The sequence below is a fragment of the Heptranchias perlo genome, chromosome 1, assembly GCF_035084215.1.
Source record: "Heptranchias perlo isolate sHepPer1 chromosome 1, sHepPer1.hap1, whole genome shotgun sequence".
NCBI lineage: Eukaryota > Metazoa > Chordata > Chondrichthyes > Hexanchiformes > Hexanchidae > Heptranchias > Heptranchias perlo.
This window is the reverse complement of record NC_090325.1, coordinates 170007014-170023529: the sequence shown is the minus strand read 5'-3', so window position 1 is coordinate 170023529 and position 16516 is coordinate 170007014. Positions and strand designations below refer to the sequence as shown.

The 16516-nt window shown below is 43.2% G+C and overlaps 1 protein-coding gene across 1 annotated transcript in view; it reads right to left on the bottom strand.

The window, feature by feature from the left end:
- LOC137302084 (uncharacterized) overlaps nucleotides 1-16516 on the bottom strand; it is a 115301-nt gene that overhangs the window by 15854 nt on the left and 82931 nt on the right. The window contains exons 5-7 of the mRNA XM_067971792.1: nucleotides 10289-10431; nucleotides 3757-3853; nucleotides 1829-1981 (exon numbers count right to left, since the gene is read on the bottom strand). Of these exons, the coding sequence (XP_067827893.1) occupies nucleotides 1829-1981; nucleotides 3757-3853; nucleotides 10289-10431 (393 nt within the window). The remainder of the gene's footprint in view (nucleotides 1-1828; nucleotides 1982-3756; nucleotides 3854-10288; nucleotides 10432-16516) is intronic.

The window sequence follows — 16516 nt, the reverse complement described above, 5'->3', positions numbered from 1 at the left end:
TTATTTACCTGCTTCCTCACATTTGATTTGTATGTTGCCTACCTGTTTAGTTGTGATTTGTTTCTGCTTTATGTATGGCATGCTGAGGTCAACTGCAAGAATTTTGCATGTATATATACAAATGATGCTGAATTGTCACTTAGGTAATATGATGTGTGAAGTATTTGATGGAAAAATGCACGCTAGATGTGACATTTTTATGTTAGCATATCTCCTCCAGTGTTGTTCACAGTGAACCCAAGGTTACGTTCTTGGAAGGGGGCACTCGGGTGTGGATGTAGGTGATGAGATTCAGAACTTCAGTGAATGAATTTTATAAGAGATCACCTCAGAGACTATAAAATATGTGGTTTTTAATTGGTTCTTGAAAAGCAAATAATGTTTTCCTTACCAACTGCAGGTAGATAAATAATGCCACGGTTAAATAAATCTTAGCACGTAAATTCAAGGCAGAACTCTTTATTGTCCGTTTTTTCAGTTGGTGGGTTTTATTGCAAATACCAAGAAATACTTAAACTTAAGATAAGATTAAACTATTTTATCTTTCCTTCTTTGCCAAATATCTGTGACATTGTACTTAGTGTTACTAAATGGTTCTGATTTAATTATGACTTTTATTCAGTCATTCCCTGCAAGATAAAACAATGCCAAAATTTAAAGTGGAAAGTTTTATTTGTCAAACATGGAACATATTGTAAATAACCCCTTGAATATAGTAACATTGTATTTTTCGGAAAAAATACCCCAGTGAAAAGTTGAAGAGCTCGTGGTTTACCTTGTTTTCATGTTTTATAGAAAAAATACACTGGGGGTAATTTTGACCTTCAACACCTGGGCGGTAATCCGGTGGAGCGGATCACCTGCCCGTTGTTCTACCCATTCGATTTTCATCTTGATGCAACTGTGTATATATGTGTATACAAATATATTATATTCACAAACACTCACTCACATGCATCTCTCATGCCATTGCTCATGATATACTGTTTTATATAAGGACAGAAGTATTATCCTATGCAATGCACAATCTATTACTTTGTTTCTAAGGTGGAGATATGTCCTCTTAAGCTCACAAAGTCTGATTGTTGTTAAGTAAATACAGGTTCAGGCCAGAGTTTAATTATTGTTTTGCCAGGGAACTTTGTAGATTGGGAAGTGCTTGTAAATTGCAGACTGGTGGTCAGAAAGTACCCAGCATTAGGTGACTGACTTTCTTTCTCTTTTTAAAAAGTATCATTCTTTAGGTCAATCAGACGGTACACTCAACGGACCACATATACTAGTGGATTTCCCACAGTGTTGCTCATAGTAAATTAAATGATTTGCTGTTTTATAATGATAGTAGTATTACATCATGGAATGCACTGTGCATTCTACTCATAGCTGTGTTTAATTAGACTGTTTCTTTAAGGCCACAAAGTCTAACTGCAATAACTAAAGTTATCCCAAGGTTGCTCAGAATTTATTGTTGTTTGGTCAGGGAACTTTGAAGTCTGTTATGTAATGGTCAGTTTCAGGTTGCAGCTGAGAAATAATCATCATTTTAAGATTCTTTTTCATCTGCTAAAAAGTGGATTCACTTTATATATAGAATAATAAATAGATGTGTACTGTGATAGTGCACCAAACTTAGTGACTGGAAACATAAAATATACTTTATATACTTACAGAATACTTGTTTTTGGTTTACATGGATGAAGATATTTACTGTACTTAAAATCAAAAACTGTGACATCCCTTGGATATAAACAATTGGTGATGAAACATTCATGGGAATTTCCTGTAAGCTACAATTTCCTTGGCCTGGGAGAAAGGCTGGGAATTATACCTGTCTAAGAGCACGATCGTATTCCTCACTGTCTCTTAGAAGGAAACCAGGATCCATCAGGGAAGCTTTTAGAAATAGATACCACATCAGTACATTGCCGATCAAGAAGGTGATATGGATGCCGAATAGCCTGTTGAAGGAGATCGAGACAATCTGTGCAATAGAATAGACAGCAACTGAAGTCATTGGTGGCAGATTAATGAATTTGCCTTGGCTATGTATGTAATCTAATACCTACTGCACTGCCTTTTAGACAGACTGAAAGACTCTCCAATCAAGGATAGAGAAAAAATATATATTTCTGTGGAAACCCTGAATTAATGACATAAAACTGTGCAGATCATACTTTCCATATGTATCGATAGTTTAATATATATAAGTTCTAACAAATATATTTCTATTCACAGCATCTCTGTCAATTTTCTTTATTTAATCATAAAAGACAAATGTTTTAAAGGTCATTAAAATATAGATAAATCTTGATTTAGACCATTGTTCAAATCTGCAGAAGAGCTCAATTGGATCTTTTTCGAATAACTGTTTGCAATATTTTATTGACTATTCTGTAAGTCACATAGATTAATGTTTTGTGTAATTACTGAAGATATACCAGGAGAGGTTTCAGTGGTACGTTATCACACAAGTTTAGGGGGAAACCTTCAGGTTGGGTGTCAAATTGGCGTGATATCGGCAGTTGGGAGGCTGAAACCACTTTCACTGAAACCAATTTTTTGGCGAGGCTGCAGTTGTCAAATGTGCGCACCGCTACAGCTCACCGGCCTGTTCAGGAGTAAAGTCAGCCAGCTACTACGCAGCCGACTGGCAGGTAATGCCTGTGGCCGGGGGGCATGCTGGGGGAGCGGATGCCAGGGGGAGGGGAGAGAGCAGTCAGGCAGCAGGCTATAAGATTTTTGTAGGGCCTGGAGAAGCACTTCAGTTGCGCCTGGCCCCACAAAAATCTTTTTAAAAAAAACAAAAGGACTTACCTTTTGGGGGAGGCCTTCAGGCCTGTTAAAGACAGGCAGTTAGGCTCTCAATGCCTGGAGACAGTGGGTCGTGAGTGGTAGTACTCTCGCCTCTGAGTCAGAAGGTCATGGGTTCAAATTCCACTGCAGAGACTTGAGTACATAATCTAGGCTGGCATTTCAGTGCAGTTATGAGGGAGAACTGCACTAGCAGAGGTGCCGACTTTTGGATGTGACATTAAACCAAGGTGCTGTCTGTCCTGTCAGGTGACTACATTTCAAAAGTACTTCAAAAATATTTCACTGGCTGCAAAGCATTTTCAGACATCCTGAGGTCATGAAAAGTGCCAAATAAATGCAAGTTCTTTCTTCTTTCTTTCTTAGTTTTTTTGCCCCCCTCCCCCTCTTTAGGTTCCTTACCTCCACCCACAGTCCTCAGCCAATTAGGCAGGATCTGACCTGCTCCGGGCCTCTTTCTATGCTGCTTTGCAATTGGTTACAAGGAGGTTCTGCAGGATGACTTGGAGTGACATGTTGGCCAATTAACCCTTCATGTGAGAAGTGCCAGACCTCTACTCGATACCTCACACCAGTGATCCAGTCAAACTCAGGAACTCATTGTGTGCACAATGGCAGCACTAATATCATTCCTACCACTTAATAATACAGTATACAGATACACCACCCCATCTTGACAGTGCTGCCCCTTAAGCTTCTACCTACCTTGTCCCCCCTCATCCATTATTGGTGATCATGTCAATATAATGCAGATACTGAGATATCCATGTCAATGGCAGATCTGTGAGGCAATGGAATGGAAATTCCCCAACAGTTATCGGCAAAATATAGTGTTGAAAAATGCAGATCTTATTGTCTTGTATTAAGAAACAGTTTCTTGTGGGATATTGAACACATTGCTGAACATGAGCTGGCTGTCACTTTAGCATTTCTGAATTTACTGACCTGTGTAAAATAAGTAGGGTAACCCCACAACAGCAAACAGCCGTAAAAGAAAAGAATCGGTCCTTTTGATTTTCCAGGCGGGCCAAAGACCATCGCACTGCAAAGAATTAAAGAAATCAGATGAGATCACTGGCACTGAATGTTGGAATGACATTTTCTCTGACTGGGCTTTGAGAGATTGGATTGAAGAGTTCGAGAAAGCAGATAACGACATTGAAATCCTTTTGTTTCTTTTTGCTCAGAAAAATATCTCCAACAGTAAATACAGAGGGTACACTTACGGTTTCTATACTATCTTTAGTAACACTTTGTTGAGGGCTGTATTTGCTACTACAGTAGCCAATCCAGATCAAAATGGGGAATAATTTATGGTTAAGGCAAGATGTGGAGTCTACAGCTTTGTACATTATTTTCAACTTCCGCTGGTGGTAGTGGGAGTGACAAAAGTGGCATTCTTTGGTTGTAGTTTCCAAGTTACTGGAATATTGCTAAAAATAGCAACTGTACCAAAAGATGTCATTATACTACCCACTGTCCTCTCTGGAGGTCTGTGATAAACATGACTGAGGCAACTATGATTATGTGGTATAGAACTTCAGAAAGTCCTGCGATCCATAAACAGAACAATGGAGCCTCTCTCTTTCTCTCTCAAGAAGTAGGAGGTTTTCAAAGGATGCTTAGCTCACTGTTAGTAATCTTAGTTAGAAGCACTAAGGGTTGCTTTTCAGATCAGAAATTTTCCTATCTCCACACATGCTTCAGAAACTTCAGGTCCTATTTGGTGATACATCAGTAAAGTTTTTTTAACATCCATATGTCTGAATCCCAATGTTATCCATTCCTGAGGTAGGCTTTTGTTTTTTTTGTTGACATATCAGTTTTTGGATTTCTTTTTGAAGAACAGAAAATTAAAATTGTAGGGGTTGAATTTGGGTTAGGGTTAGGGTGACACAGTTTCTCTGGGGTGTCCATGAATCTTCTGCCGAAGATTTGGCAGGTGGTTGGGAAACCCCATAGAAATTCAACCCCATACTATCTAATTTCACCTTTTTCTTTTGTGTCATTGTATGAAAAGTAGGTGAAGCATTGTGTTTACTGGTGAACTGCCACTTTGAAGAACATTCCTCCCCAAACACTTCTTTCTCCTGCCTATAAGTGAGACACAAGTCCTGAAGGAGCAGTGGATGCCCAGTTCCAGGTTCCTCCTCTTTTGGGTGAAGATGGCTTCACCAAGTGGATAATTTCACATAATTCACATAGAATGCCTTACAGTTAGTAATATTTTGGGGCTGATTGTAACCTTGCCCACCTGGCAGAAACCAGCTGCAGCAACTTACCCCCGGGTTGCAATTTTAATCTGCTCTTTTGAGCAGGCAAGAGGGACACCTTCTGGAAGGCAGCCAGGCCCTTCTTTAAATATGCATATCGGGCTCCAATGGCATCATCAGGGCCCGATTGCAATTTTAACCCAGCGGCAAGAGGATTGGGGCCAGAAGAGGCCTAGAAAGGTGAGTTAATTTTTTTTGTTTCGTTGTGGGCCAGGAAGAATAGGAATGCTCCTCCGGGCCCTACTAGGAAACCTTGGGCCTCCCGTGTCCTAGACTTCCCTCCCTTTCCCCCGACTGCAATGCCCTCCTGACCCGCCCTCCCAACCACTTACCTGAGTGCCAGGACCAATCCTTCGGGTCCATGGCAGCAGGCTAATACTGCCCTAAATCTCGCTCCTGCCCACCAGTCAGTTAGCGCTTCCCACCAGGTTTGGGCGGGAGACTGAGATTAAATTAAAATCTCCCAGGCCTCACACTGCAGAGGGCCATCCAGTTGCCAGGGAGTTAAAATCAGAGCTTTTATCTCAGATAAAACCCATCCCAAAGCAAACGCTTATTTTTTTTTATTCGTTCATAGGATGTGGGCGTTGCTGGCAAGGCCAGCATTTATTATCCATCCCTAATTGCCCTTGAGAAGGTGGTGGTGAGCTGTCTTCTTGAACCGCTACAGTCCGTGTGGTGAAGGTTCTCCCACAATGCTGTTAGGTAGGGAGTTCCAGGATTTGGACCCAGTGACGATGAAGGAATGGCGATATATTTCCAAGCTGGGATGGTGTGTCACTTGGAGGGGAACGTGCAGGTGGTGTTGTTCCCATGTGCCTGCTGCCCTTGTCCTTCTAGGTGGTAGAGATCGCGGGTTTGGGAGTGCTGTTGAAGAAGCCTTGGCGAGTTGCTGCAGTGCATCCTGTGGTGAAGGGAGTGAATGTTTAGGGTGGTGGATGGGGTGCCAATCAAGCGGGCTACTTTGTCCTGGATGGTATTATGGCAATAAGTTCACTTGTAGCATATCTAAATTAGGAAGGCATGTTAAATACAATGGGGTGAATTTCCACGGAGGTTCTGCTGATTGTCTGCCGTCACTTCGGTGAAAGAGCCACGGAAACCTTGGAAAAAGGGAGTAGACAACGTTTACACCATTTTCCTGGGGTTTCTGTTACAGCGGATGTGCGGGAGAACCTCCATGGAAATTCACACCATTGTGTCTAGCTTTCTGGTACAGTGTCTGCAACGCAAGAGATTCTATTACCTCAGCCTGACATGCCAAAATTCCTGGTAACCAAAACTCAATGGTGGATACTCATTCCAGGCAAGGAATTCCTGTGGAAAAGATGCTTCTTTTTTACCCAGTACTGCATTCCTATCGGCAATACCAGTGCCAAGGTTCACAAGTGCATCAATCACCTCCCACGCCTTCAAGGTACATTCTTGATGATTTGTCCAATAAAAACTGTGGCTACAGGTTTTCTGTGTTCCTTATAATTAGCCAAATTTTGTGAGAATTTCCCTTGCTGGGCCAATTTGACTGTTCCCCTCTATCTCCAACAAGCCATCGCTTCTGCAGTTCTGTCAAGCATTTACCTCAAGCTGAATCCTGATATTATCAATTAGGAGTTTGCAGAATGGAGTTTGATTTCTTCATATTTGAATATTAATTCTCATTTGTCCAATTTCTACCTTTATAGATCCAAGTTTAAAATGTAATTTTCAGGTTTCAAACATTCCTTTCCCTAGCCATTAATGTCTGCTTTCAAAGGTACTTAGGGTTGTGCAAACTATGTGAATAGTTTAATTCGCGAGGATATTACAAAGCATTTAAAATAAGTTAAATATCAGAATTACCAAATGAATGACAATTCAGAATTATTTGTGACCTATAAGAATCACCTTTTGTATTATCAGGACATTTTTGCACACCAAGCACTCTTTAGATCAATAACATTCTGGCTGCCTTTGGCTCATTTTAATAAAACATTACCCTGACTTTGCTTTCCTAGCTTTACTCTGACTATAAAGGTCACACAGCATCTTCCATAATCCCCATATCATGCAAACATAGAGAGTTATAGAGGACACTTGATTCTGCAGCAGTCCAATGAAAACTGCAAAGCAGCAAGTTGAGGATTGGGACTCTGCTTGGCCTATGTAAGCACATCCTTGGCCTATGTAAGCACATCCCCGGCCTATGTAAGTGCGTCCCCCCCTCCCGTTATATTATGTACATGCATTTTCACGAAACAACATTTTTCTGTGCACAATGTTTACCTCCACAAATTCTCTTTCAAAAGGGCTGCTGGTCCTAGGCCAGTTTCCTGTCCTACCTCAAGGAGCCACAGCCGGCCAAAACCTATCAAACCTGGGAATAAATCTCAAGGCATTTTAACCACTCTGCTCCGGTTACTGATACCAGGGGCATGATTTTTACTTGGCGCTGGGTACTCAGCAGGTGGGTAGATTTTCACGTGGGAAACCTGGAAGTAAAGTGAGCATGTTGGAATCTGTGATCGCAACTCAATTGAAGGCACTTAATTGTACTTCTGAAGTCCACTATTTCCATCAGGTGAATACGGCACCCTCAGTCACTCACAGCTCTGTTCTTTTGGTCCTTATAGGAGAAGAGAGCGCAAAACGCAAGGGAGTGGAGACTCCACTCAAAGCGCTCCCACATCTCACCCACACCTCTCCTCAACCAGTACCCAAAATACTGTCTCCTCTCCCGATGGTTGAGTCTGCCCTTGCACAGTTGCAGGTGGAGTAGTCTTTGGAAGGGATCTCACGGGCTCCGAAACCCAGAGGTTGTAGGCCAAAAGCATCTCAGCAGTTAGGGCAGGGATCTGAGTAGCCTGCCACTACCTCTGCTGAGGCCACAGGGGATGCAAGACGTAGAAGTGCAAGGAAGCATAACTTTAAGCAATTGTAGTTCACCAAGGGTATGCACAAGGGTGTTTGAAGAAATGTTATGTTGTGAAGTTTCCTTTTTTTTATATTGGCACAATGAAATGTATTGATTTTCACCACTTCCACGTCTTGGCCATTATTCCGTCCCAACTGTTAAGTCGCCTTTTCATTTGCTTTATGATGAATACGAATACGTGATGGTACCCATTGGGCGGATGCGCAATGGGTGTATGAAGGACTGTTTTAGGCAAGGCAGGGGAGGGGGGTGTTGGCGGTGATTGTGCCAGGTGGTCTGAGTATCTCAATATCTTTATTGTAACACTTTTATTATGAGAGCCTGTGAGAGACGAGGGCATCCCTGGCATCCCAGGCGGCAATTTGAGCGGATGGTGTGGCGATAGGTGCCTTATCTTCATCTTCCTCCTCCTCCTCTTCCTCCTCCTCTTCTTCAATGTTGTCACCAACAGGGGATGATGGACGAGTGCCTTCGTCCTCCTCCACCTGTAAACCTCTTTGCTGCGCAATGTTGTGCAGGAGACAGCACATCATGATTATTCTGGAGACCCTCTCTGGCAGGTACAGAAGGGGGCCTCCAGACCTAACCAGGCACCTGAAGTGCATCTTCATCATGCCTATGGCTTGTTCAATGACATACCTGGTGGTGATGTTGCACTGGTTGTATCGCTCTTGTGCTTCATTGGTAGCGTTCCTCACAGGTGCCATGAGCCATGTTTGCAGGGGGTATCTGTTGTCTCCAATGAGCCAGCCCTTAAAGTCTATCTCCTGTCTGGAAAAGGCTTGGAGTGTCGGACTGGTGCAGAATGAATGCATCATGACAGCTGCCAGGGAGTCTGGCGTACACCTGTAGAAATCTCTTCCAGCGGTCACACACCAGCTGTGCATTGATGGACTGATAGCCCTTTTGGTTTATGATGACTCCTGGCTCATGTGCAGGTTCTTGGACTGCTATGTGTGTACAATCGGTTGTGCCTTGCACCCGTGGGAAGCCAGCCAGAGAGGCGAAACCCACCGCCCGCTCATTCTGGCTAATGTCGTCGGTGGGGGGAGGAAGTTCACGTAATTGGACGCCCTGGCAAACAACCCATCCGTCACCTGCCATCTACACTTATGTACAGACAATTGAGACATCCTGTAGATGTCACCAGTATCACCCTGGAAGGACCCAGAGGCGAAGAAATTGAAGGCAGTGGTTATTTTTATTACCATGGGCAATGTGTCGCCACCAGGTCCAGCAGGGAGCAGTTCTTCCTGAAGGAGGCTGCTGATGTCTGCGACCAGCTGCTGACTCAATCTGAGCCTGCATAGGCTCTGCTCCACAGAGAGGTCCAGGAAGCTCAGCCTCTGCCTGTATTCCTTCGTATGTGGGTAGTGCCTCCTGTCACCTCGGCCCCTCTGTTGGCCCCCTCCTGGCTGTTCTCCAGGTCCTTGTTCCGCACCTCTGCCAACATAGCACAACGTGGCTGCTGTGGATGGTCATTTTCCTCCTCCTCAGCATACATCCATTGCACCCTCCCCCCCCAATCCTGATCTTGTCAGCTTGAGAGGCTCCAAAGTTTTCCTAAAGCTATCTCAACAAAGAACCCTCAGCCAAATGTTTGCCTGAGAGGTCTGAGAGAGTAGTTGCAAACCCTGAGCTTTTATGTGTCAATCACAGGTTTAAAGAGCCAAATCAACTTCGACTGCATCTCGCCTCCGATTCAATGGCAAGATTCAGAAGCTATGAGAAATGTGTGCAGGCAAAGTAAAATTCATTTCAGGTTCAGAATCAACAAAAAATTACTTACCTCAAGTATTTCAAGTAGGTAAATTGCCCCTTTAACGATCCGCCCACCAGCATTAATTGGGGACGCAACTTCTGGGTTTCAGCTGTGCGCGTGCACCCAAACGTGCCCATGCTAAACTTGGAAGTGGGCGTGTTGGAGGTGGGTTGCGGTCGCGTTTCAAAAAGCTCTTATTTTAACCTCCCACCCACCCCCAATGCATCCATTCTTAGAGGTTAAAGTGACCCCCTACATCTTACCTCTCTCCATACACACACACAAGCCATTTAAAAAAAACACATTGCTTCCCAATCTACTAAACTCTGTTGTTAACTCCACCATGAACTTAGTTACAAAGTTGGCTGTTTGCTAGTACTTTATATTGTAATACTCTCAAAAATCTTTCTAGTGATCAACTATAGACCTTCCTCTACTGTTCAGTGTAACACACGTTCCTGAGGCTGTATCTCCACAGTAATGTGTAATATTAAAAAAAAAGAAATTACACAACTGAATTGATTACTTTACCTCCAGTCAAACTTCGGAATCAGACTTTTTGATTGACTGATAGTATTTTTTAAATATACAACGATTTCTTTATACTGGCGATTTCTCGCAAGTTTTAGAGGCGTGTTCCCATTTTTATCCTCAGTTTCTAATTCTACTCCATTCTGCAATATGAAAGAAAAATAATTTAAGAGATAACAAGCAAAGGTGACAAAGATATGGTAAAAACTAGATTGATTTTTTTGAAAAAAGTTTGATTATGATTCAAATTCCAATTTATTTTTTTAATCATCTCCATAATTTTTCCCATTTGTGTCTTTGTGCAGGCTGCTCTTTGTGACATTTCTGTCTGTAGTTGGGGAGGACAGGATAATTTGAGATTCAAGGTCACAACTGGTCCCCAAGATGTTTAATATCATGTACATGACAAGCTGTAGTGAAGATAAACATTGAGTCATATAAAATGACATATAAATGTGTTTAAACTAACAAATGTCAGCCAAAATGGAAATAACATTCAAGACTGATTACTGGTAGTAAGGTGCTAAACTGCAGCAGACATTTAGCTGTAGTATTGTAGCATTTCACCGCCTGCCCAAAAATGATTACCGCTGGAGGAAACAGGAAGGAATGGCACCTGCCAGAATTCATCTTGTATAAATATAAAGTAATGCTCCCTCTGAAGATTGGCATTAACATATACTTGTATATGTTAATGCCAATCTCAGAAAGGCATACCCTACTTGTCAGTCAGTAATTTTCCCATTTCCCACACCACTATCCTTACAACCTTGAATTATGGGTTGAGTCTTCTTAAAAGGGATTATAGATAGGACACTGAAGCCATCAGCCTAGGAAGGATTAATGTCACAAATGCAACATGGTGGTGAAAGCCAATTATACGTTTTCCCCTCCTCATCAAGATGGGTCATCCGACTATCCTCAGGCACTCCATTTAGTAGCCCAGCTGAATACTGTCATGGGTGGGTTCAGTGGGTTCCGGATCTATGACTACCTGGCCAAAATACTTTTGTACCTGTGTTACAAGGACATTCCTCTCATGGAGAATAATTTTTACATTATTTTAAAAGGAAATTAGGAAAAAGTTTCTTTATTCATTTGTTCTGCAACAATTGTTTCAATGAAAAATAAAAAAATCTTGCTGAGATTATATTGCTACATACATGCTAAGCTAGAAAAATAGCAAAAGCTGAAAAAAAGCTTCAAAAAAGCAGACAACTCAAGAAGTGTAGACCAGCATGTGAAAATGTCGTGCAGCACAGACTTGTCAGAATTTAATCTGAAGTTATACATAACACCAACTATACAAGTGGTCTTCCTAGAATATAATATTGTCCATTAGGAATCTATTAAAAACTGTTCTACAGTTTCAACGCCATCCTCTGAATGCATGAAAAATTATAATTTCTTGCAAAGAAGTGAAAACTGAAGACCAATACAGTTTTTAAATCAACAATAGATTCATTTACTAGGTCAGTCAGAAATATCAACCAAACAGGTAGGAAAGTTCAAATGTTACCCACAGGCCATTACATTAAACCTTTCTGCTTTGCGGGAAGGTATAAAATTCAATAGCATTGCAAATCTTTACAAAAAAAATGGTTTAAAATGGACATTGAAAGAATCTACAACACATTGGATGAAGTAATGGCAGTACAAGAAAATAAAGTGTCTCAGCTAATTCAAAAGTCAGCAATACCACTGATCATCCCGCAAGAAGATTTCCTGCGCCTGAATGGAAAGGCCTGAGATGCAGCGAATATTGGGCCTCAGGCTTCATTATTATCGAACAGGCGAGCTGCGGATACCTAATGGGCGTCCCCAGGCAGTGCGTTGGAGAAGAGACCTTGAAGATCGGGCCGCTATATCACCGGCAGCCACCGTCAGATAAGTCCTTAAAGGGGACCGGGATGGGGGCGATTGGAAGGGAGGGTATTGGTAGCCAGAAGGTAGGGTGGCAGCGGCGATCGGGGAGGGTGATGGTGGTCATTGGGGAGGGGCGCATGGAGTCAAGGTCGAGTGCTCCTCCCGGCTCCACATTCAGGTAAGTATTATTTAAGGATCACCTATTAGGCCGCATGTAGACTTGCTTTTCCTGAATGCAGCAGGTGCCAGCTACCTCAGGGCAAACCGATATAAAAGAGGGGGGCCTCAAACAGGTATTAGGATCATTATTTGCATATGGAAAGGGGCTAACGCCTGTTTCAGGTGTGGGCCTTGGAGGCCTTTTTTTTGCCTTCACCAATATGGTGTATGATGCACATCCAGCTCCTACGAGCGTGCATTTCCTGACCACCAGGAATTGAAGGCTTAGGCGGTTGCTTAGTGCCTGAAAAATGGGCACAGCATCATCGAATTTCGAAGCCCCTGAGTTTAAAGGAAAACAATTGTCAGGGAAAGGTTTTACTTGGGTGATAGTTTCATTTAAGTCAGCATTTTGAAAGAGCTACTTATGGATAATAACTGAAACAAAAGAAAACACCTACAAAATACTGATGTGAATCTTTTTAGCAATAATATAAGCTGGCACAGGGACAGAGGACGCATCAGCCACAGGGACAGAGGACGCATCAGCCAAAGTGACAGAGGACACATCAGCCACAGGGATAGAGGACGCATCAGCCAAAGTGACAGAGGACACATCAGCCACAGGGATAGAGGACACATCAGCCACAGGGACAGAAGATACATCAGCCACAAGGACAAAGGACACATCAGCCAAAGTGACAGAAGACACATCAGCCACAGGGACAGAGGACACATCAGCCACAGGGATAGAGGACACATCAGCCACAAGGACAAAGGACACATCAGCCAAAGGGACAGAGGACACAACAGCCAAAGGGACAGAGGACACAACAGCCACAGGGACAGAAGACACATCATTTACAAGGACAGAAGACATATCAGCCAATGGGACAGGTGACACATCAGCCACAGGGACAGAGGACACATCAGCCAAAGGGACAGAAGATACATCAGCCACAGGGACAGAGGACACATCAGCCACAGGGACAGAAGACGCATCAGCCACAGGCTCAGCGATCACATCAGCTACAGGGACAGAAGACACATTAGCCATGGAGACAGAGGGCTGAAGCACAGAGTGGATCGCAAAGGGTGTGGATCGTCAACTGAGTGGGAACTTGAGAATTTGGCGAGAGTGGGACTCTGTTAAAGTAGTGGGTGAATTGAAATTAAAATTTAACGTAGAACTTAAAAGAAACAGCAAGTTAGTTAATGGTTAACAGGGACTGCAAGTCAATTCTAGTAAATAGTTAACAGTCAATCAGTTGTAAGTGATTGCCTGAATAGAGAGTAGTTACTGTGAGCTGGAAACTGATTGAGCAGTTGTAACTGCTGTTCTCAAAAGGTGTATAAAGTAGAAGGTTATCTGCTGAAGCACAGAGCGCATTGAACAGTATGGATTGTGAACCGAGTGGGAACTTGAGAATTTGGTGAGAGTGGGAATTAGGTGTAGAGGGGGAAGGAGGTGCTAAATTTTAAAAAAAAGAGAAAAAGAAACAAAACAGACTAAAAAGTAACTATCTATAAATCAATGGGGAGAAGTGGCACTGAGCACCAGGGGAGTTTCCCCATTCACTAAAAACAGAGAGTGACAGCACAGTGAACAGAGAGGAGGAGCTCTGAGAGACCTGGAATAAAAGGGTAGGTTAATTGGGGTAAGTAAATTAATAATAATCGAGAATCTAAAGAGAGTTTAGAAAAGAAGGTTTCTAAATATAATGGACGGGCAGCTAAGACCCATTGCCTGCAATTCCTGTGCCATGTGGGAACTTCAGGACCCTTCATGTGTCCTGGAGGGCCATGTGCAGGAAATACCTCCAGTTGCTTGCGCTCAAGCTGAGGGTTTCTGAGCTTGAGGGGCAGCAGGAGTCACTGCAGGGCATAAGGAAGGCTGAAGGTTTCCTGGGTTGTACGTTCCAGGAGCTGGTCAACCCCGCAGCCACAGAGAGTTCAGGATAGCAAGTGGCTGGCCATCTGAAAGGGTAGGAAGAGGCAGGCACTGCAGGAATCTTCTGGGCGAATGGCACTCTCAAACTGGTATTCAGCATTGAATACCAGGTGAGGGTGGTGACAGCTTGAAGGAGTGCAGTCCTGAGCATGGCACCATGGGGCAAAGGACTGTACAGGGTGGCACAGTGAAGTGTAGAAATGCAGTAGTCATAGCGGATTCGATAGTTAGGGGGACAGACAGGTGTTTCTGTGACCGCCGATGTGAGTGTGTTGCCTCCCAGGTGCCAGGGTAAAGGACATCACGGAGAAGGTGCAGAACATTCTGCAGGGGGAAGGAGTTCAGCCAGAAGTCGTGGTCCATGTGGGTACCAACGACATGGAAAAAAAAGGGATGAGGTCCTGCAGTTACAGTTTCAGGTACTTACTCCCAGTGCCCCCGCTAGTGAGTACAGAAATAGGAAGCTAAGGCAGGTTAATGTGTGGCTAGAGACATGATGCAAGAGGGAGGACTTCAGATTCTTGGGGCATTGGGACCAGTTCTGGGGCACGAGGGAGCTTTTCAAGACGGATGGGTTTCACCTCAACAGAGCTGGGACCAATGTCCTTGTGGGGAGGTTCACTACTGCTGTGGGGGAGGGTTTAAACTAATTTCACTGGGGGATGGGCACCAGGATATAGCATTAGAAAGGAGAAACAAAGTGCACAAAGGATTGGGAGAGACAGATAGCACTAAAGTAAGAAATAGTACAGTATTAGGCAGACTAAGAGAGAATACGAGATGGTGGAAGCTAGGTTTGGAGTGCATGTGTGTAAATGCACAAAGTATGGTAAGGTTGGTGAGCTGCAAGCGCAAATAGCCACGTGGGAATATGACGTAGGGGTGACGACGGAAACCTGGCTCCAAAAAGGGCAGGATTGGGTACTAAATATTCCTGGATACAAGGTGTTCAGGAAAGATAGGGAAGGGAAAAAAGGAGGAGGGGTGGCAGTATTGATTTAAGGAAAATATAGCAGTGCTGGAGAGAGAGGATGTTCTTGAGGGGTCAAGGACAGAATCTATTTAGTTAGAGTTAGGAAACAATAAAGTGCTTTTACACTACTGGGTGTATTCTATAGGCCACCAACTGGTGGGAAGGATACAGAGGAGCAAATGTGCAGGGAAATTAGGTAGGTTCAAGAACAATAGAGTAGTGATAATGGGGGAACTTCAACTATCCTAATATAGACTGGGATAGTAATAGTGTAAAGGGCAAAGAGGGGGAGGACCAGGCTGAATATAGAAAGTACAGAGGAGAAGCGAAAAAGGGGATAAGAGGGGCAAGGAGAGAGTATGAGAATAGACTGGTGGCTAACATAAAAGGGAATCCAAAAATCTTCTATAGGCATATAAATAGTAAACTGGTAGTAAGAGGAGGGGTGGGGCTGATTAGGGACCAAAAAGGAGATCTACGCATGGAGGCAGAGGGCATGGCTGAGGTACTGAATGAGTACTTTGCATCTGTCTTTACCAAGGAAGAAGATGCTACCTTGGAAGTGTAGTAAACCGTGAGGAGGATAGTAATAGACTTCAAGAGGGCATAGACAGGTTGGGGGAATGGACGGACTTATAACAGATGAACTTTAATGCAGAGAAGTGCAAAGTGATACACTTTGGCAGGAAGAAGCGGTAGTTGAGATACTGGATGGATTAAAAATTGAGAAAGAGGAGATAGTAGAAAGGCTAGCTGTACTTACAGTAGATAAGTCACTTGGTCTAGATGGGATGCATCCTAGGTTGCTGAGGGAAGTAAGGGTGAAAATTGCAGAGTTGCTGGCCATAATTTTCCAATCCTCCTTAGATATGGGGGTGGTGCCAGAGGACTGGAGAATTGCAAATGTTACACCCATGCTCAATAAAGGATGTAAGAATAAAACCAGCAACTATAGGCCAGTCAGTTTAACCTCAGTGGTGGAGAAGCTTTTAGAAACGATAATCCGGGACAAAATTAATAGTCACTTGGACAAGTATGGATAAATAAAGGAAAGCCAGCATGGATTTGTTAAAGGCAAATCATGTTTAACTAACTTGATTGAGTTGTTTGCTGAGGATAACAGAGAGGGTTGATGAGGACAATGCAGTTGATATGTATATGGACTTTCAAAAAGCGTTTGATAAAAGGCTTGTCAGCAAAATTGAAGCCCATGGAATGAAAGGGTCAGCAGAAGCCTGGATATGAAATTGGCTAAGTTGCAGGAAACAGAGTAGTGGTG